The following is a 21,810-nucleotide window of genomic DNA, read 5'->3' on the forward strand; positions in this document are numbered from 1 at the left end:
TCTTTTTTTAAATCGGTGTAACAAACAACCAAATATTCTCCATGAAGGGGCTAGGGGTTAACCAAACACTGTCCTTAACCATACATGGATTGCTGTGTTACTGGAAGTTTGCTGTCTGATTACATTTCTAAAGTTTCTGAGGTGACCTTTTATCTATGAACATATAAGAGGTCTGGGTCGCTGCACATACTCAAACACATACACTGTTTGATTGTTTTTATACCACAGGACTTCTGTGAGTATAAATATTAACTTCAAACTCCGGACTGTAAACCCATAATTCTTTAAAGTGCGCTCTTATTGGCTGCAGTCGGCTGACTTGTTGTTTCATATGCAGTCATCCTCCTGAGTGACCGTGAAACTTTGACTTTGTGCGAATGCCACCAATTCCTTCTGTATGCTTCCCTCTTCGGACTGCTCGGAGGTCCCAGGTACTGTAAAAGTTTTTTCTGAAATACTTCTTGGAACTGCAAGACACAGATAAGAATAAAGAGTTCATTAAACAATGAGGAGCTTAAGGCCTCCAATACAGCTGTTAGTTTGTGTTATGTGGTCACTGTTGCTGATATTCTGTTGCTTCACACAAATTGTGCTGGATCACCACAGTACCAGAGAATTTCCCCGGCTTGGCAATACTATTGCAGAATTACAAATCCAGGAATATAAATATTCATCTCATAAGGCCAAAGCTCATAAAGCGCTATACAAATACAGGCCATTTACCATTTATAAGTCTTTAGTGGCTGTAGTGCCAACTGGTTGTTTTCCTCTTTCATGACAGTGAAACTTTCTGCTAAAGTGTATGCTGACTTTTTCTTTGTGGCTTTTGTGGTTTTGGATTCAATAAAATGAAACTTTTTTGTCTGTGGCCAGTTGAAACCATGTCTGGATTTACTTGTTAGGCATGTCTTTAACAGTGACAGGTGTGTTAGAGGAAAACAACACAATAAAACAAATACAACTCCCAATCCTGATTTTCTGGCTTAGTGTTGATATATTTATTAAATGGTAATATTGAGTCTGTCCAACATTCAGTAGGTATATGGACATATTCCTGCATTCTTATACAAAACACACTTATATGAAAAAGAAGGGAAGTGTTTTTCACAGCTCTGAAATAAACATATTTTTTTCACCATCTTTAGATATTTAATCAAAAATGGAAATAGTTGTGGATCACATGCTTGCAGTACTACCACAGATCACTGAGAGAAGACTCCACAGTTGGTTTACAAATGTTCTTTGGGATCTAATGTGACCTAATTTGGTAAAGGTCAGGAATGACTGAGGACACACGCTTCACTGTATTTTATACAATGAGACAGTTAAGGGTAAGGCCCAGCTTTTTTCTCTTTGATCCAGTATAATCAATCCTCTGATAATGTCAAGGCCAAGTGTGAACTTAAACAGCACAGTGGTGCAGAGTCAGCACTATCACTTCACAGCAAGAAGGTCCTGGATCAAATGCACTGCAGATGTTCTGGCTTCCTCCCACAGTCTGAACACACATGGCGGTTAGGCTAAGTGGTCGTTCTAAACCGACTGTACGTGTGAAGGACACATGATAGGTTCCCTCTCTGTATCTGGCCTTTGGGTTGTATCCTCATGTTTAGCCATGAGATAAGCTCCCACCTTCTCCCTGTTCTTCTGAAGTGGATAAGGTGAAGACAATGGATGGATACAAGGTATATAAACTTATTTAAACAACAGAGATCTTACCAAATTTGGCTGTGTAGTGGCATGTACTGTTGTGGATGGAGAATATGTGGTCTGTTGGCTCCTTGGTTTAGCACAGTACATCTCAAGGTGATGAAGTTCACAACCTGATGACAGGCAACACAGATCCACTATCCCCTTCCCTCTGGACCGAGTGCCATAACCAGACCACAAGCCTTTACCTGCAGAAGAGAGACGTGTCACACACTACGTTCTTCTCTTTCCTTTAACTATCAATAGCTTTACAGTCAAACAAAATCTCCTTTACAGAGTACAGTGGTGCTTAAGATTTACTGTGTCCCCTTATGTGGCCATAACAACTTCCTCCTCTGCAGAAAAGAAATGTGCTCGGACAGTTTAGTCATTGTTGAACTGTCGTGGCTGCGGCGCAGGAGGTAGAGCGTATCTGCTAATCGTTAGGTTGGTGGTTTGATCCCTGGCTGCTGCAGTCTGTGTGCCAAAGTATCCCTGGGCAAGATGCTGAACCCCGACTTGTTCCTGATGTGTTCATTTGGGTTTAAATGTCTGTGTGTGTGTTAAATGGATAAACACTTTTCTACATAAGAACGAGTCCATTTATTATTTTTATTTTAACATAATGCACTACCCAACTCTGAAAACACCTCAGGACACATTCTCAACAGGACAAAAGTCATGTTAATCATCTATACTGATATTAATGGGCGATCGTAGGGGCGTAAAGCGCTTTGGGGTCCTTGGGGACTAAGCCAAGTGCTATACAGATACAGGCCATGATGTGTTGGGAACAAAAAGATGCATTGAATTCAAAGACATCCCAAAAACCAAAGTGAAAAATATATGGCGGGCTAGTTCATTTAGCCGAAATTTCATTGTAGCAACTCAAATTGGTACTATCGGATTTAGGTCAGGTGCTTCATCCTCTAGCAACTATATGTATACTCTCACCACACGGGGAAGCTAGGTCCCACTGCACCAGCATAAGACCTGACAGTCAAGAGTGTTGTTGCCTAAGCTGTAGAGGTCTGTGTGGCCCTCCCATGCTTTCCCAGACCATCACTGACCCACTACTAAACCAGTCATGTGGAACGATGATGCAGGCAGCATTCTCCACAGCTTCTCCAGACCCTTTCACATCTGTCACATGTGCACAGGGTGAACCTGCTCTCATCTGTGAAAAATACAATTCTGGTATTCTATGGCCAACCCCAGGGGTACCCAGCTGTGAGCACAGGGCCCACTAGAGGATGGTGGCTCTCAGGCCCATTAAATCCGTTTTGTCACTTACCAGTGGCCTGTTGGCCTGCTCTTTGTAGAGCTCTGACAGTGCTCTTTCTATTCCTGCTTGCACGAAGGAGCTGATACCAGTCCTGCAAATGGTTTAAAGACCATTCTGTACCCCTGTCCAGCTCTGCTAGAGTAAATTGTTAAATCTGTTGGTGCCAGGTATTACCTCACGCTACCAGTGGTGACATTGACCTAGCCAAAGGTATAACAATACCATTCCCTCTAAGCTTTTCACCAAGTTGACGGATCTAGGACTCAGCTCATCACTGTGTCAGTGGATCCTCAACTTCCTCACAGACAGACCCCAATCAGTGAGGGTAGGAAAACAAGTCTCCCCCTCCATCTCACTCAGCACTGGAGTGCCTCAGGGCTGTGTTTTAAGCCCCCTGCTGTACTCACTGTACACTTATGACTGTGTAGCCACATCCGACACCACCTCCATTGTCAAGTTTGCTGACGACACTGCTGTTGTGGGCCTGATCTCCGACAACATCGAGACGGCCTACCTGGAGGAGATTAGGAACCTGGAGACCTGGTGCCAGGAGAATAACCTCCTCCTAAACATCAGCAAGACTAAGGAGCTGATCGTGGACTTCACTACAAAGCAGGCGAGGAATTACAAACCCCTCATCATCAGTGGCACGCCAGTGGAGAGAGTGGACAGTTTCCGATACCTGGGTGTCCACATCACTCAGGACCTGTCATGGTCCTGTCACATCAACACCCTGGTTAAGAAAGCCCGTCAGCGTCTCTTCTTCCTCAGAAGACTTAGAGACTTCCATCTGCCACTGAAGGTGCTCAAGAACTTCTACTCCTGCACCATCGAGAGCATCCTGACGTCAAACATCTGCACCTGGTTTGGGAACAGCACCAAGCAGGACAGACGAGATCTGCAAAGGGTGGTGCGCTCGGCAGGACGCATCATTCAATCAGAGCTCCCTGACCTGCTGTCCATCTACACCAAGCGGTGCAAGTCCAAAGCTAGGAAGATTATGATGGACCTCTCCCATCCCAACAATGGACTCTTCTCACTGTTGAGGTCTGGGAAGCGCTTCCGCTCCCTTAAGGCCAAAACAGAGAGAATGAGGAGGAGCTTCTTCCCCCAGGCTATTCGGGCCCTGAACCAGGTGTAGGACTGGACTCTCCCAAACACGTCACTATAAGACTGGACTCTCACACACGTCACCACACGCACCACCACACATTTCCTATAATCCTATAATTCCTATAATTTATAATCCTTATCTTTATAATCTCTTCTGCTATTTGCACATTCTTTACTGTAAATTCCTAAGTTAATTTGTAAATTTTTGTAGTAAATTGTAAATATTGTAAAACTTTTCTTCTGTCATTTAATGGTCGGGCATTGTACAGCTACAAGCATTTCACCCCCATGTCATACTGCGTATGGTTGTGTGTGTGTGACTTAAGATGGACCGATCCGATATTACGTATCGGTATCGGTCCGATACTGACCTAAATTACTGGATCGGATATCGGAGAAAAATAAAAAATGTAATCCGATCCATTAAATATCACGAAAGCACCTCACAAAACTTGCAACACGCCGTAACTCACCTCAGAACGTTAGCACGTCGGAGCAGTATGCATCACGTGATAGAGCGGCTGTGGCATGTAGGACCTGTCGGTGGTCTGGATAGCATTTGGAGCTTCGCTAGCAACCCGGCATTTCATCTCAAACAAAGTTATCCCGAGAGAAGTAAAGCAAGTGTGTAAGTCCATCTCTGAATGTTTGTAAAGCATTCCTGCGTTAAGCTTAACAAACGACTGCCTCTTCTTGCTGCTACTTCAATCATGAAACTGCTTAATGATCAGCTGATCGGCTTTTCTGTCGCTAGTCCGTGTCTCTTGTTTGCTTTTGGCCCACTTTGCACCAGAAAGAGGAAACCAGCGGCTGAACAACAGCAGCACGTTTAAGCTTGATCAGCTGTTGTTAGAATGTATTTAATATTACTTTCTACTCCAGGATCTTTTTCTACGTAGCTGACGGCTGGTAACTGTGCAGGGGCGGATCTAGCAAAGTTTAGCCAGGGGGGCCGATAGGGCATTAACAGGGAAAAGGGGGCACAAAGACATACTTTTCTTTCTTATTCTCATTTAAAATGTCGAGCTTTTAATAAATAATTATCTGACACCCAAAGTTTTAATTTGATGCAAAATGAATAGAAGTCAATTACTGTATATAGTAACTATTAAGTCTAATATATATACCCTAGTAAGCTATAGTACTTTTTCCTTTGGGAAGGTACCATCTGTGCAGTCTGCAATTTTGTTGAAGAAAGATGTTGAATCTATTTAATATTTCTTGAAAAAGAATTGATTTCTGTGCATTTTTTTTCACACTGCATCAAATTAAGGTTGATTACGTCGATTAAGCATCATGAGGTGGAGCGTGAGGGGTGGTTCCCTATTTTTTATTTATTTATTTTTGTTGTTGCTGGGAGTTGGAACCCTATTAGTTAGGTTGCTTAATATTTATGCTAAGTACTCTTTAAAATACCAGAATAGGGAGGATGGTGTAGGTTTAAGTTTATTAGATAGATCAGTATTGCTGAACTATGAAATTTTTTTTTTTTGCATACAGGTATAACAGAATAGCTTTAGTGTAGTTGTTGTTTCAAACTTGAGTATGAACTTATACAAAATGCAGCAAGATATTTAAAAAACAGTTTTGTTGATTAAAAAACACTATATCGGATTCATATCGGTATCGGCAGATATCCAAATTTATGATATCGGTATCGGTATTGGTATCGGACATAAAAAAGTGGTATCGTGCCATCTCTATGTGTGACAAATAAAATTTGAATTTGAATTTGAATTTGAATTTGAACAGTCAGAATAGATGAGGAGGAAAAATGTCAGTGACCGGAAACCATTTGTGTTTGGGGACTTGTCTTATTGCTGCACCTTTGAGCACCTTTTGTTAATTTCATTAACACCAAAGCAGCTGAAACCAATAAAAAACCCTCTGCTACCTGACTGACCACATCAACATCCTAGAAGTTTAAATGACTTATGCTCTGATTAATTCCTTCCTGGTGTTTTACAGATGCCATTTAAGAAGTGCATTTAAAATCATCAGGATTCATCCTCTGGAGCACAGACATGAAATCTACAGATGATTTCATGTCAGTCTGTTTAGTAGCAGTGACACTGTTTAATGTGAATGATAATATTTTTAAACCATTATTATTTACAGCTTTTCATTTTTTTAAGCTCTAAATCAAAATCAATAAATATAAGCGAAGAACTGACCCAAATGACTCGACCTATTACACTGACTCTGTTTAAATGGTTTATAATGTTATGTCACTAAAAACAAAAACAAAAAATAAGTACATAAAAATGATAGTTTTACAACAAAACATATTCACAAAATAAAGATAAAACTGTTGTTTCATAAACAATAATAATCATACTTTTTCCACAAATTTAGCATATATATATATATATATATATATCTATATATATATAGATATATATATATAGATATATATATATAGATATATATATACATAGATAGATAGAAAGATAGATAGATATGAAATGTAGAAGTAGAATATTTTGTCCTTTGTACATTATCAGTGTACAATTAGGAACAGTTCAATCATAACATGCCTGAGCACTGCAGCGTTCGTCAGCATTAGCGTGTATGTGAATGGATTAATGATAAGCAGCACATTATCCTGAAAAGACAAAATAATAATTGATACTATTTATCTTCACACGGCTGATTTAAAACCTCTTTCAGTGTTTACTTCTAATGTTTCTTTTCTTCAAGAGCCCTTTGACTGTCTCTAGCTTGGTGAATATGGTAAACATTACTTTCAAGATGTAGTCATGTTTAGTACTGGCATTGTGAACATTTATCGCGCTGTTTTTGGCATAAACAAAACATGAAACATGCAAAAGTATTTAGCACAATCACGATATAGGCCAAAGAACACAGTGCTTCTGAAAGAGCATATCTGCAGCTGCTTCTGCTCCCTCTCTGTACCTTTTTATTGCTCTCAGATAACACTGTTTTAACAATAAGACTATCACACAGAAGCACAGTGTCCTGGTGAGTATGCTGCTATTTTGATGCACTGCCACCAGCCTGATAGCAGATGCAGAGGGTTGCCTTGGTTAGAAGAGAGCAAAGGTAACCAGGTGAAAAGTCCAGTGGGTAACTGCATTGGTACGAGTACTGTGCAGTGGAAGTAATTAAAGTTTAATCGCATTTAGTTTTAAATCCTGATTATAGGGAGAATAACAGTGTGTTTAGCTATTATCAAACCTTTAATACATATAATAAATCTGTAGTTATAGTGGCACCATTCAAAATATTGGTAATTTGTTGTTTAATTTAGTATCTCATCTTAGCAGCTTTCAAAACATGAATGAACAAACAGGTGAAAAAACTTCAAAAAAGGAAACTAAGCACATTGGCGCACTTGTGTCCGTGCATCGTTACAGATTTACACCTGGAGCTTTTAGTTAAAAAAAAAAAAGTTAAGCTGCTACTCCTCAGCTTGACTAATGACTAAAGTAAGTTGAATAATGTGGGCCCATCCTGCTGCTTGATGCATCAAACTCACAGTACATAAAGCCACAGCTTGTACTTGAGGCAGACTCACGTAAATAGATTCCACGGTCCCCACAGACAAACATGAGGTCACTGAGCAGGTCAGAGCCACATCGGACTTTAGCTGTCTCTGCGCACAGTGGCCAGCTTACCAGACAAATGCTGGAGTAAAACATGCAGATCTGCACACACAGCACCTGAAGACAAGAAGAAAACCACAATACGAGAAAGGTGTTAAGGAAATGCTGCCATTTTTATACATATTCCTCTGTTTTTGACACTCCAAATGTTAAAAAAGTAAATGAAACTGACTGACATGAAGGCGAGGCCTGTTCCATCAATAGTTTCTGACAAATTAAGCAGATAAAAGATCTGGAATTGATTCTGAATGTTGCCTTTGAATAACCATCCAGCACAAGTTTCAATATTAGGTCCAAAGAAATCTCAATGCAAATAAAGGAAGACATCGTTAGACTGAAAGTATAATGATGGATATTCAACAATCTGTTGACATTGCATGAGTGACTTTTGAACCTCATCAAGCAAAAACGCACTGTGCAGCTTAGTAACACCAAAATGCCCCAAAAAACCACAGAAGACATCATAAGCAGGTGACTGCAGAACGACTTCACACTGGTCAAGGCAAGAACTCAAACTCAAGACAAACCATCACCCAAGTCTGTAAACAAGACATGGTTTCATGAATTTAAATACAGCCTGCATAGCACAAACATCTTTCTAAATTAAATATTGGCAACAAAGAGGGACAGCACACAATCGTAGTGGAGGCATCTTTGTGCCACTGGCATGGATGGCTGCTGGCTTTTCAGTTAATGAAGAGGCAAACAGACCCACACACAAGCAGCAACTGATGGCAGCTGCAGTAAAGGTCCAGCAGTTCGTCTCAAAGGAAAAATGCCTCTGCTGAAGCAGTCATTGACTGCAAATGATTTTAATTCAAGTATTAAGAACTATCATTATAGTCTAAATGATGTTAGTTTGCCCTGTTACTTTTGACTCTCTGGAAATGGGCAGTATGTATGAAAATGCATTAATGGGTTAAACCTGTTGAATTAAAGCAGCAGTACTTCAGCCACATCTTGATTATTTCATTTTAAATCCACTGTGGCAGTGTACACAGGCAAAACTACAAAAAATGTACAATTGTCCAAATACTTACAGCTGTACATTTATTTATGATCTTTTACAACAGAATGATGTATTAATGGTATTTTTGTGGTACAATAAAGTGATATCCTTAAATATTTTATTAATAGTGAAACATTTGGGCTGTTTTAGGCCATAGTTGAACTGAAACAACAAACATCCTTCCAATCACACTACCCAAACTGTCAGTTTGAATCTGGCCACTGGATTAATTTAACTAAACAAAGACAACAAAACAAATAAGTGGGAACACTATGATATCTGATATAATCACAACGTCAGCGTAGACATTCTGTACAGTACAGATAGATAACCTTCAGTAACCAACACATAGCTTCTGATATTGTTGAGAGTAGACTGCAGAATTAAATGACAGGTTATACTATTGTCTCTATTGTTAAGGGAGCGTTAGGAAATATGACCAGTGGCCTTGGAAAGATAGCTCCCCATTTACTTTTACTTCTCACTTATTTTACTACTTAAATTATGTAATGCACACAGTTTTTTTTAACTAAGACTCAGGAAATTAATAACTAGCTAATAACGGATGCCTGGAATGTAGTGCTTCTGCAGACTTCAACATTTAGTTTAGAAAGATCAACTTTTTTTCTTTGTAAAAATAAAAAAATAAATAAAAACAAAAGAAAATAATGACAAGCAACAATGTTTAAAACACCACCTACATACAGTATGTTTCTTTTCTGTCCCACCTAAAAGAAGTGAGGCGAAGCCCTACCTGGAGTGTCTGTGGTCTGGCACGGAGACAGCACAAGGAGCACATCCTTTCTGTGTAGACCAGCTTTGGGAGACCTGCGGTCTTATAAAAGGCAGCAGGAGGGGAGGACTGCGTCAGGGCGGTTGCCTCCCTCCTATCCTCACAGAACCATTTCTGCTTGAAAATGTAGCAGATGACTTGGTTCTGTTGTCCTGAGAGGACGTCTGTTAGAATGACAAACATGATGAAACATGCTCAGGGTGAAATCAACTGCAACACACCAAGGAGTGGAAACTGAGCTGTAAACATAACTCTCTTTCTGTTCATGCCATTTTTGTACAGTAAAATATGTGCATACATATTTTGTATTTTCTAAGTTTGATTCCCCTTATTGAGATCAAAGAATTCATTCGGCAGTGATATTATACTGCATTCCATTTATATTATAAATAAAAATATAACCTATTCCTGTTGGTTTTCTCGTTTAGGCCCCCTAGCCTCTGTACCAGTGCCGGTTCTTGGCATATACAGTGTCCCAGGTCAGGGGCCGCATCCTTGAAGGCCGATTACATCACAGCGAGGCAACGAAGGCTGTCCCAGTTTGAAGGTTCCTCCAAATGTGGCCTCCTTTTCCCAGGTGTGAAGGACAGGTTGGATGAATCCTTCGTGGTCCACCCTATCCCAGGATTCATAGCGCAGCCGTGGTGGTGGAGATTTTTTTTTTTTTTTTCAAAAAAATGAATTACCCATCATGGAGCGAGGAGTAAATGTTTAGGTTCTAATAGTGATGTTTCCCAACGTTTCCCTTCTGTCGACTGTGTGGATGTGCTGCTTAATAGCGACATCTGCTGGATGTAAAATTATTGCAAGCATCCTGAACATCGCTCATTTATCCTGACTGATGAGCGGTCCTGTTTATATAAGTGCTAACTGAATGAACGAGAGGTGTATATTAATTTGATTATAACAAATTCATATGACTGATTAATACAGTGTGTCAAATGCAGACTTCAAAAATAGGTTTTGCAAAGACGTATAAATGAAACACGTGAAATCAAAGTGAAAGTGTTTGGGAAATATAAGCGCTCGTGACAGTGGGAGTGCTGGTGTGTGTGAAGGGTGGAGATCATTGTGTGCTGGGTGATAACCTCACAAACAGCTCCGATGCAAAGGAGTTCCCGACAAACACAATTTGAGCCCTGATCGCTGTACAAACAACGACTGCATCCACGTCAGTGTGTATGACAGCTGTATGGGTCACATAATTTGTCTTATAGCGACGCGCGTCCCTGTTTGTGGTTGATTTCTGAGCCATCACTAAGAACATTAAACCATTTGGCTTCATGCCAGCAAAATTGGTGACATTAGTGATATAGAACCGTCAGTTTTTAGTCAGAGTATTTACATACACTTAAAAAGTGGGAGGCACATTTGCAATCTGTTGTAATTCCTACACCGTTCACCTGATTTGGATGTAAATACCCTCAAATAAAAGTTGACAGTCTGCAGTTAAAGCATGTCTTGTTTGTTTCATTTGCAATCCATTGTGGTGGTGTATAGAGCCAAAAATGTTAGAATTGTGTCGATGTCCCAATATTTATGGACCTGACTGTACCTCGTCAGGCCAGGGCTCTGCAGTCTATTTACACCTACAGGCCAGTGGACACTCTTTCAATAATGAGGATGTACACATCCTGGACAGGGAGGAACGCTGGTTTGAGCGCGAAAAGGAAAAACAATCTCTGAATGGAGGAGGGGGTCTAAGGGTACATCTGTCACCATCTTACAATGCTGTGATTGCAGCCATTCCACAACTCTCTGTGAATGGTACTCATGGACATTGTTCAGTTGGCTTTGATCAATTTCCATATTAATGATCATGAAACTGACCTCACAGTCCACTGTTAATCAGTGTTGTTAGTTTCAGTCAGTGTGCAGATGTCCTGTTTATATGGTTGGAAACCTGCAGTCAGCTGATGATGAGGAAACATTTCTCCTAATGAGAACGTCCAGATGAACAGAATCAACTTTCTGGGATAATCCAATAACTCACACTAATACAACAAACCTCACTTTTTTTTTTAAACTTTCCTTCAGTTTCAATATTCTGAACTCTTCTGATTCCAACCCTGGTTACAGCATAAACTGTGACCCTTTGGTGTGGTGAGATGCTTCTTTAAAACAAAAAGTCAAAGCCCCATACAGAATGCTTTTAATGCAAACATATTTTCCAATCAGATATACATCTATAGAAATGAATTTCAAACACAGAAATGAAAACCTTAAACACTAGATGAGTCCATGCTAAACATTTTGAATCATTCAGGGACCAAAGCAGAGAGGTGAGTGTGAGCACAGTCACTATGTCACAATTCAAAGTCCTGACTTTCTTGTTCCACACTGACAGAAGAAATGTCAGGCTCAGAGTGTAAGACCTGCATATGAAAAATAATTTAAGGAGTGAGAAAGCAGAGTAGAAAGGACAACAGTCACACCACAACCATTTCAGCACTAGGTCACCAAATAATAACAATAATAATAATAATAATAATAATAATAATAACAGCAATAATAATGATTTTTTTACAGGTCTTAGTATTAAAAGTCTCATTATGAAACATATGCACAAAGATTAGTCATATTTATTGTTTATGGTTTGGAGCACTTTCAACAAACATAAGACCAACTCATGACCTGTGGAGGTGTTTCAAGGTGATCAGGGAAACTATCATACTAAACAAAAACAAAAGTGTGATTTGGTATGCTTGATTTAAAAAAAAAAAAAAAAAAGAATAAGAAAGAAAGACAAAAACAGTCTTAGTTACTGAACCAGGAAAAACACATTATATATTCTGGAAAAAAGAAGTATTTTAACAAAGAACTATTTGGTTCACTTTGTAAATGGGACCAAACTACAGCTTGAAATAATCAAACCATACGCTGCTATGGTTTGAGGTTTTATCAAAAGGAAATGAACTAACACATCAAAAACATCCAAACATTGAAGACCTTGCTATAAACTGCACCTAATGAGAAGAGAACACCACACTAGTACAACATCTGTTTTTGGACGCCTAAATAAAACAAAAAGGATCACCAAACACATAAGCCCATCGACACCACTTTTATTAATGTGCATGTGTTCACAGAAGACAAATGTATAAAAGTCTATTCTAAACATTCAGTACAAAAAGGCTAACAAATGTGAGGTCACTTTAAGAAAGCAGGTTTAGAGCAGCTTCGCTCTGTCTAAGTTTGGCTCTCATTTGAGCGATCTTCTCCTCCTGTGCCAACTCGTTAAAGTCACAGTCCATCTGCAGTGATGTGGAGGCGGCAGCTGCACCCAGGGGCTCCACCCTGCCCCTGCTACTTTGGTCAACTTCCCTGATGTCCATCTGTAGACTACCACCTCTGTCATTGTTCTCACCGGGGCTGTCTGCTTCCTCGGCAGCCAGATCCTCCTCTGGCTCCCTGTGAGGCTGAAAGCAAGCTGCCTTCAGGGGGGCCTCTGAGAGCGGCTCTCCTCTAGAATCTGCAGGACACTGGCTGCCCACTTCACACTCACTCTCAGTGGGTTTTGGCAGAAAGTGAACATCTCTTGTCCTGTGTGCGTCATCCTTCTTGTTTTCTGTATGCATTACTTTACATATGTTGTGCTTTTTCTTGGGCTTGTTGTCGCTTGGCATCGTCTAAAGGATGTACAAAAAAAGTCACAGAATTAGCGTTTAAAGTAGCATTCTAGGACTAAAATACAAATGAACATAAACATAATCCAGAGGCTTCTGGGAGATGCTATTCTGTCATTTAGTTCAGTTTTTTGTGGAATCTCATGAATTCCAAAAAACCCACCAAAAGCATATTATGAAATATACTTTTGGTGAACCCTAAGGCTCAATTGTTTGTCAAATAGGTTGATTACAGGCAGCAGCATGTAGCTTTACATTTGTAGGGGCCTCCTAATACATGCATGTTTATTTGCATCTTGATACTAGAGATAAGCTTGAACTTTATATTCTGTAAATTAATAATAATAACAATTATTATTGGTGGTGATTAGCACTGTCAAAGCAGTGCTAATCACATGGTGTCGAACGTTTATGGATGATCTGAAAACCGTCGACATCGCCTGAGACGAAGATGTAGCAGTTGCTGCAGACCAACGTCGATAGAGATCATTAGCTGCCCGATGTGACACTTGGTGTAGGAGGAACTAAGTGCTAAGTAAGATTAGCATTGCTGCCTCACAGCAAGATGGTGCCTAGTTGGATTTCACCCCCTGGCCGGGTCTTTCCTGTGTGGAGTTTGCATGTTCTCCCCGGGTACCCCGGCTTCCTCCCACAGCCAAAGACATGTTAGTGGGGTCAGGTTAAATGTAAATTCCCACAGGTGTGAACTGTTGTCTGTCTCTGTGTATTGAACATAAAATTCTCACCAGATGTCGGTTCCTGGCTGAAATCAACCCCTTTCAGCAACTCGATATCACAGCAAGGCACGTAACAGAGATACCAGTCCACTGTGTCCATGTCACACTTTGTCTCTCCAAAGCTAACTTAATCATTTCTACTTCTTACATTTTCTGTTTAATACCGAGTTTGTGGATTTAAATATATCATGTCCCTCTGCTGTTATATTCCTGCGGCGTGCAGCAATATAATTTCTGCATGCGCTGGACTGGTGTTTCTGTTACCTGATGTCAGGTTGGTTTCAGATAAAGGCTGAGACCAATAATCAAGAGTTTACACCGAGTGATCAGGCTAAACCATGTGAAAAGAGAAAAGAATGGAGAGCATTTGTGTGTTTTAGGTTAATAGTAACATAAATATATTCATTATGATTCTTTTCAATGATATATAACTGTGTTGTATTGAATCATTCTCCCTTCTGGAACAGCAACAGACTGCTCTGTGTAAATACGACCTCTGCTAGACTTTTTGTAAACTGGTCGTTTTAGCAGAAAGAAAGTTGTGTTACCTTTTTCCTTTTCTTTGAAGACAAGTGGGACGTTGAAGGAGTGACAGGCTGAGAAGTCATCTGTTTCCCACGCTGACTATGGCTACGACTAGGCATTCTGATGGACAAGTAAACTTGCCCACGGTAGATGACGACAGCATCTCGACCGGTTCGCGGGGCAGAGTCCGAAGGGAATTGAGAGGTTTGACATAGAGGTGCCTTGGGAACGGTGCCCTTCAGCACCTCGTGAGCTGCACGGTTCGAGGAAACAAAAGACATTCGAAAAGGACCCCTTGAAGCGCGCAACTCTTTCCCCAGCACGGAGGTCATGTTATCTATTGCACTTCCTGTGTGTCTCTGGCCTTTCTTCCGTATAACTGCTGGAGAAATCCATATGCCTTCTGGAGAGTCTGCAAGATTCCTGGAGGCATTCAGTAGAGGGAGGCCCATTCTTCTGAGTACAGACTTTGGCAAGGTCAACAAAGGGATGTTTTTCACCTCAGCCTCCGCAGGGATGTAGATTTCCAAACTGCTGAGGAGATCCATGATCTGTGTACACAAATCATTTAATCAATAAGCAATCGTTTAATAAAGTGACACATAAAAAAATAGAAGAATCAGATGATGAAAACAGTCACAGACTGAAGAAAAAGCTCCACCTCAGCTTCCAGCAGTACACAATCGGGGAATTGACAAAACATGACTTTGTTGTTGGTGGAGAAACCCTTGTTGTAAGCACAGCTGACAGATGTTTCCTATAGTTGGCCATCAAGGTTGCACACATCACAGGGGGATTCTGGACAACTCTTCTTTATAGAAACTCTAAAGGTTTCTTTCTCAGGCTTCAACTCGTCTCACAGATTTTTATAGAATTGAGGTCTGGAGTCTGGGTAGGACAGCCGGGGACCTTAATATGCTTCTTTAGCCACTCCTTTGTTGCCTTGGCAGCATGTTTTGGGTCATATCAGAAGAATCATCCACAGTGTCTAGGCAACCACATGCGATAAACAAGCACTCCAAGAGCACAAACCTCAACCAAAGCCCTTTTCCATTAGTACCTACTTGGATTGACTGCTTGTCCATTAAAATCTAGTACCATCTGATGTGGATGGTCATTATCATAGCAACGCGTCCCAGCGTCCCCTTGATGTAATTGAGATGCAACACGAATGCTTAGGTCAAAGAATAAGAATAAGAATATGCCAGCTGCTCATCTGTGGCTCTTTGTCAGTCCCAATAAAACAGCCCAGAGTGAACCAGTAAATTACCCTATATAATTTTCACCATGTACCAATCACAATGTGTGCAGTACAGTAGAAGTACAGTGTGTCCATCTCTGTGCTCGAGTATGGGGATGGTGTTCCCCAAAGAGCTTGATTTTGGTTTCATGCAACTTCAGCAGTTTTCCTCAGGCCTCCTGTGAATCATTAAGATGTTCACTGTCAAAGTTCAGACAGGCCTATACATGTTCTTGATTACGGGGACCTTGTGGGTGTTTCAATCCGTTATTGCATAGTGGATTACCAGGTATGTTTTTGTTAACTGTGGCTCCAGCTTCCTTCAGGTGATTGACAAGCTTCTTGCTCATGGTCTCGTAGCCCAGTCCAGCCTTGTACCAGTCTACAATCTTATCCACGAGGTCCTTTGGTGTTTCCCACGGTGGTGGAGATGTAGGAATGAAAGACACTGATTCTGTGGAATCTTGTTATGTGTGCTTAATGCACAAAACAAGTTGAGAACAGAAGGATCTAATTCATTTGGTTGTATTCTGGCTTTGTTACAGGGGCTCAAATACTCATCTGACTTAATGACCTGCAAATAAATTCCAACTTTTATGTAATGTGCGTGTGTTTCATTTTAATAGAGAGAGAGAGAATATCAATGAAACTACCATAAAAATTTGAGACTGTTCTTTTTTTGGTAAGTGAACAAACAAATTCAGCAGAAGAGCAAATAATTATTCCCCCACTGTAACGTTAACATGGGAAATTCTTCTGCATTGAGTACTTTAACACTTTTTCTTAAACTAAAATGTTACAAAACTACTTTTGAACTTTCAAAGCTTAAAAGTGAAACTTTGGCATTACTACTTATGTGAAACTGCTTACACATATAAATGATGCGAATAGTTGCTTGCCCAACGTCTTACCGACATCTAAGCGTTAATTGGACTTCCTTTCCCAGCGTACCCACAGTTTCTCTCTGGCCCATGCTGATGATACCAGATGTATACTTCCTGGCAAAGGACTTGAACAGCCATGTTTATAAAAAAAAAAAAAAGGTCCCGGTGTGAAAAATCTAACATGACGTTCGCTGAAACGCACACCGAGATAAAACTCGCCCGTGAAAGAGACCGAGCCCGGTGTTCCTGTTACACAGACACCATTTTGTTAGAGAACAGCAAGAAAGGCTTTGTAACCAAGGACAAGTCTTAGACCGCTAATTAGCACATTTGTTTCCAAAAAGCTCGTCAACACCTGGGTGTCGTACCTCAGCTCACGTTCGAGAGGGACAAGAAACCAACTCAAACCTCAAAACGCGGAGGCGGATTTTCACAGTGCCGAAGATCGCCGTTCACGTTAAACACACACATAACATACTAGTAACACGCAAGTCAAACGCAGTAACACATACCTTAGCAAAGCAGCCCTTTTTCCCAAGACCCCGATATGCTCTTGTTTCACTTTGCCACAGGCGAACGGACTTCCGGGCCGAATTTCAGAATAAAACATTCATTTAGCCTAACAGCGATTTTAAGTGAAACTGTAAAAAAAAAAACCCAATAATGATAATAATAATATTAATAATAAAAAAAAATGCTGCGTTAAAAATGCGTACTTGACATAAAAATGATATGTGCTGGGAAAAAAAGGGAAGGTTTCGGAGGGTGTGTTGAGAAGTCCAGGAAGTATTTCAGGAATCGTGTGTTGCTTGCACCTTTATGGGTGAGTGACGTCGGTGATGACGTCTGAAGCCTCGCTAGTTCAGAAAGTGAGTGTTGGTGTGATTTCTGGACATACATAAAGTGGAACGGATCCGTGGGTGGAGGTGCATATATTTTAGCCTAACATAAGCCTACTGTGGGGTACTTGTGCACTTCTGCCTCTTCAGTACCACGTGAAAGGGTTTTCTCCAAAGCCAAAGAGGTTATTGCCAAAAGGGGAAACCAGGCTAAGGAGAGCCACGAGTGCAAAATGAATTTAATTAATTAATTAAATAATGAAATAACGCATGCACACATTTGCACACAACCAGAGATAACTGCTAACAAAGAAACCAACAGACCCAATTTTCAATCAATCCAAACACAGAAATGTTTGCACACACATATGATTATGTGCAGAGGTCCACCCTAGAAACCAGCCTCAGATCTCCACACATGTACACATGAATGCACATACTTCTGTACACATCTGGATTGGTAAACTGATTACCAATCCAAAATTCCTAAAAATCCAAGCACAGAAATGTTTGTGCACAAATGTGATTGTCCACAGAGATCAACCAATTCAGCCAACCTTAGATCTCAAAGCAGGAACACGGGAATGCACAAAGATTTCCACACATACAGAGATAGAAACGGCTAAAGAAACCACCGGAACAAAATTCCAAGCAATCCAAACACGGAAATGTTTCCACATGTTTCCTGATCATGCGTGGCCCATTCGGTGTGCCTGCATTGAGCTTGATCCAACCTTAAATCTCAGGATTGCAGGATTAAATGAATCCACATACATTTGCACACATACAGAGATAAACTCTTCCAAAGATACCGAATCCCAAGAAATAAAAAAACCCAGAAATGTTTGCACACACATAAAAAGAAAAGAAAAATAAAGAAAGAAATGGCAAATGTGAAATGATCTCACACTCACCCATTCAATTCAATTCAATTTTATTTATATAGCGCCAAATCACAACTACAGTCGCCTCAAGGCGCTTTATATTGTATAGTAGATCGTACAATAATAGATACAGAGAAAAAACCAACAATCATATGACCCCCTATGAGCAAGCACTTTGGTGACAGTGGGAAGGAAAAACTCCCTTTTAACAGGAAGAAACCTCCAGCAGAACCGGGCTCAGGGAGGGGTGGGGCCATCTGCTGCAACCGGTTGGGGTGAGAGAAGGAAAACAGGATAAAGACATGCTGTGGAAGAGAGACAGAGATTAATAACAAGTACAATTCAATTTACGGAGGGAGGTGCTTTTGCTGTGATGTGTATTGTAACAGTTTGTCAATAAAAAGCCGACGAGGGAAGCTGCTCTTTGAAGGATTTGGGCTACAGACAGGTGAGGAGCGTGAGCTCCAAGAGCTGGTTCTGACCCAAACTTCCCTCGTTAAGGAGTGAAAAGACCGGTTGAAGATGTTCTGTCTTGTTTTCTGTTCTTCATGAGGAATAAGTCTCTAAACTAGCGGGGCATGTGGAAACACAGACCCAACAATGCACATCATCGGCATACATCCCCTTGAATGTCCAGTCAATAACCAGACCATTATTCTTCTCAGAGTTTTGGTATATCCCATACGCCCTGCCATAGGGTTACAATGAGCTGCCTGGAAAATTATTTTCCAGCTGCTTTTTGGCACCACCAACTGGGTGTGTCATGACTCATTCAATACAATCTGTCTCTAACCATCACAGAAAGAGGGTCGGTCAGCGCTACGTCTGAGCACACCATTTGATCATCAGTTTCCATCCCTCGGTCAAAGGCTGCGCGTAGAGCGTCATCACAAGACTGCTCTAGTGGGAAATCTCAGATGGAGTGAATTACTGGAGCAGGCAGAGCCTGTGTATGTCCCTGGGCATACACCTAAGCGTCACCTACTCTGCCTCCAACAATATCCTGGGTTGAACGAAGGGAATGGTGGACCAGAGTCAGCGTGCAGCCTGAGTCCACATTATCTGTCCCGCCTCCATACACGGGACTCTCGACTGACGTGTCCTAGTTGTTCACATCTCCAGCACTCCAGCCCCAATGCTTGTGTGGCTCGCAGTGAGTGGAGTGCATTGTCCATAGCCACTGTGCAATGACTCAGACCCAGAGCTGCCTCCCTAGAGTTGGGACTGGCTGACTTGCCACTGCTGGTTTTGACCGACTCATTGATTCTCTTAGCTGCACTGACAGGTGGTTCTCCGACCGCTTCACCACGGCATGCGGATCGGCTGGTCGGTGGCAGCAGACCCACTCTGCTGTGTCTACTGGGAGCCCATCCATGAATTGCTCAAGGCCAATTAGGTCCACCAGCCAAACCTCTCCTTTATGTGAGTGCCTGGCGTTGCTCGGCCGCTGGGTCATGCACCTGCCTTGCGTAGGTGAAGGGCCGATTCTATGACCCCACCAGCTACCTTGTGCAGTGGTCCTCCAGTGTGAGTCCCAGTTGGTCAAGTATCAACCAAGGGACATCTTTAAAGCAGACCCTGTCAGGACTCTTCCAGACACTAAACCAAGGCACAATGTACATTTCAATTCCTTTAATTTTAAATATGTTTATATTGTCTATCCTGTAAAATAGTCAGATGTCTATTCATATTAATGTACAGAATTCACCTGCTTGCTGCTACTACTGCACATTCACCCAATATATATATATATATATATATATATATATATATATATATATATATATATATATATATATATATATATATATATATATATATATATATATAATGTTCTTCCTCTACACGCCCCCCCCCAATTTTTTTGCACATGTCGAGGAGCGTGTCAGGCTACATTTCGCGTGTGTTATACTTGTATAACTATGCATGTGACAAATAAAGAACCTTGTACCTTGAACCTGTTAGGATTAAAATGATTAAATAAAGAAGTTTTTTTTTTTATGATTTTCACATACACATCACATGTGCTCATTATGGGCTGGTGCTGCATGTTTTTGAAGGTCAGAAACTTCATTCAGTGCTATGACTGAATTGAAATATTGAGACTGATGCAGAGCGCAGAGGGTCTTTTTGTAGCATGTATACACATCACACCACATAAAAGTCAGGCTATTTTGTGGACCAAGGAACTCTGAACAAAATGTCCAGAAATTAAATAATAAATAGAATCAGAATTAATTATCAAGGCAGGGAGGTGTTTTTCTGTCTCTGTTTAAATGCATGTACACCCTTCCTTCAATTACAGTGCATTTAATGGTAATAAAAAGCAGATAATGAATTATGACACTGTGTTCATTTGCAAAAAGAAATCACTGTACACACTGTGATCCACACACAATTGAACTGTAATTAATGTATGTTACAGATAACAGACAAGAAAACAGCAAGAAGGCAAGTTTTAAATAAATGTTCATTTAGTGGAAATGGAATTAAATAAATCATGAATACATATTTTAATCAAAAACATGAAGAAACCTAAAACTGATGGTCACATGTTTCCAACAGAAGTCAGAGATGTCTGCTTCACTGCGTCCAATTCAGAACAACTATGTTTCATACCATTTGTAAATATCCACTTTGTAAAGACAAAGCTTACACTGTCTGTCATGATTCAGTACATGTTAGGCTGTGTTTGGAAAACAAATGAAAACATTATAAGTAATGTTTAGGATGCAGCTTACAAGCTGAAGTGGAACAGAGTGATTTAATCTATTATTCAAAAGTGAAGAATTAAGGTTTACAAACGAAAAAGTGCATCACTGAGCAGATACATGCTATTGTATTGTTCTACACAGCACAAGGTAAACCATAGCAAACTTAACTATAAAACATATAACCCTGTTTACAAAAATATTGTGATTCAGTTTAAAAATGTAAATTAAATAATACAGTATTCAATTAAAACCTTTGTGTAACTATAAATAGCAGAAAGACAACGATTCAAATATTGAAACAGTTTTGTAAGAAAATAAATATTAATTTAAAATGTTTAATTAATGACAGCAACAGTTTCCCATTGTGTTGCATAACCACTTTTTTAAACAACCCCTTTATTTCACCTTCATTTTAGGTTGGAAATACTGCCCCCATCACATGACCTGAAGAAGCCTCAGAGGTGAAACATCTTCACAAACCTAATGGAGTCCAGTTATCTCCTTGTATGTAAAGAGACACTTACTGGCAGGAACTGATGGAAAAACCAGGAATTTAGTAAAACTGCTGATTCAATCTGCGATAAGTCTGGAAACCATTACATGAAACCTTTCTGCACATCATTCATCAATAATGAATAACATAGACTCATTAATGCATTAATGAGATATGTAAATTACTACACCATTATAGGTTGCTAGCTTTTTATCTGTGCGTACTAACAATCGTCATGGAGCTCTGTAAATAAAGAATAGAGCAGCCATTAAAAACAAAGAAGAAAAAGAATTATAAGAACTAGATCAGTTATCTCTTTGGTTACCTTTTTAAAAAACACATAATTTCTCAGT

General features: G+C 40.3%; 2 protein-coding genes across 5 annotated transcripts; both read right to left on the reverse strand.

Annotated features, from left to right (window-relative positions):
- Positions 1 to 284: 284 nt before the first annotated feature.
- Positions 285 to 9,698, reverse strand: LOC146645590 (uncharacterized). Its single transcript, XM_085392589.1, has 4 exons — positions 9,477 to 9,698; positions 7,626 to 7,770; positions 1,720 to 1,898; positions 285 to 467 (listed from the first exon to the last, which is right to left on the reverse strand). The coding sequence occupies exons 1-4, from the start codon at positions 9,696 to 9,698 to the stop codon at positions 285 to 287; spliced, it is 729 nt and encodes a 242-aa protein (XP_085248715.1).
- A 2,529-nt stretch (positions 9,699 to 12,227) lies between these two features.
- Positions 12,228 to 17,135, reverse strand: LOC146645591 (uncharacterized). 4 transcript variants are annotated; one of them, XM_085394717.1, is made up of 4 exons: positions 16,555 to 16,867; positions 15,930 to 16,119; positions 14,427 to 14,954; positions 12,228 to 13,144 (listed from the first exon to the last, which is right to left on the reverse strand). In XM_085394717.1, exons 3-4 carry the CDS (start codon positions 14,949 to 14,951, stop codon positions 12,671 to 12,673), a joined length of 999 nt encoding a protein of 332 aa, XP_085250843.1. In that variant the 5' UTR covers positions 14,952 to 14,954; positions 15,930 to 16,119; positions 16,555 to 16,867; the 3' UTR covers positions 12,228 to 12,670. The 4 variants fall into 4 exon arrangements, with proteins under 4 accessions (XP_085250843.1, XP_085250842.1, XP_085250844.1 ...); XM_085394716.1 differs by lacking the exons at positions 15,930 to 16,119; positions 16,555 to 16,867 and adding an exon at positions 17,040 to 17,135; XM_085394718.1 differs by lacking the exons at positions 15,930 to 16,119; positions 16,555 to 16,867 and adding an exon at positions 16,896 to 17,000.
- Positions 17,136 to 21,810: the final 4,675 nt, after the last annotated feature.

This window comes from Rhamphochromis longiceps, linkage group LG20 (assembly GCF_057381845.1).
Source record: "Rhamphochromis longiceps isolate RC_006_pf linkage group LG20, R_longiceps_female_GT1.1, whole genome shotgun sequence".
In the NCBI taxonomy this organism is placed as follows: domain Eukaryota; kingdom Metazoa; phylum Chordata; class Actinopteri; order Cichliformes; family Cichlidae; genus Rhamphochromis; species Rhamphochromis longiceps.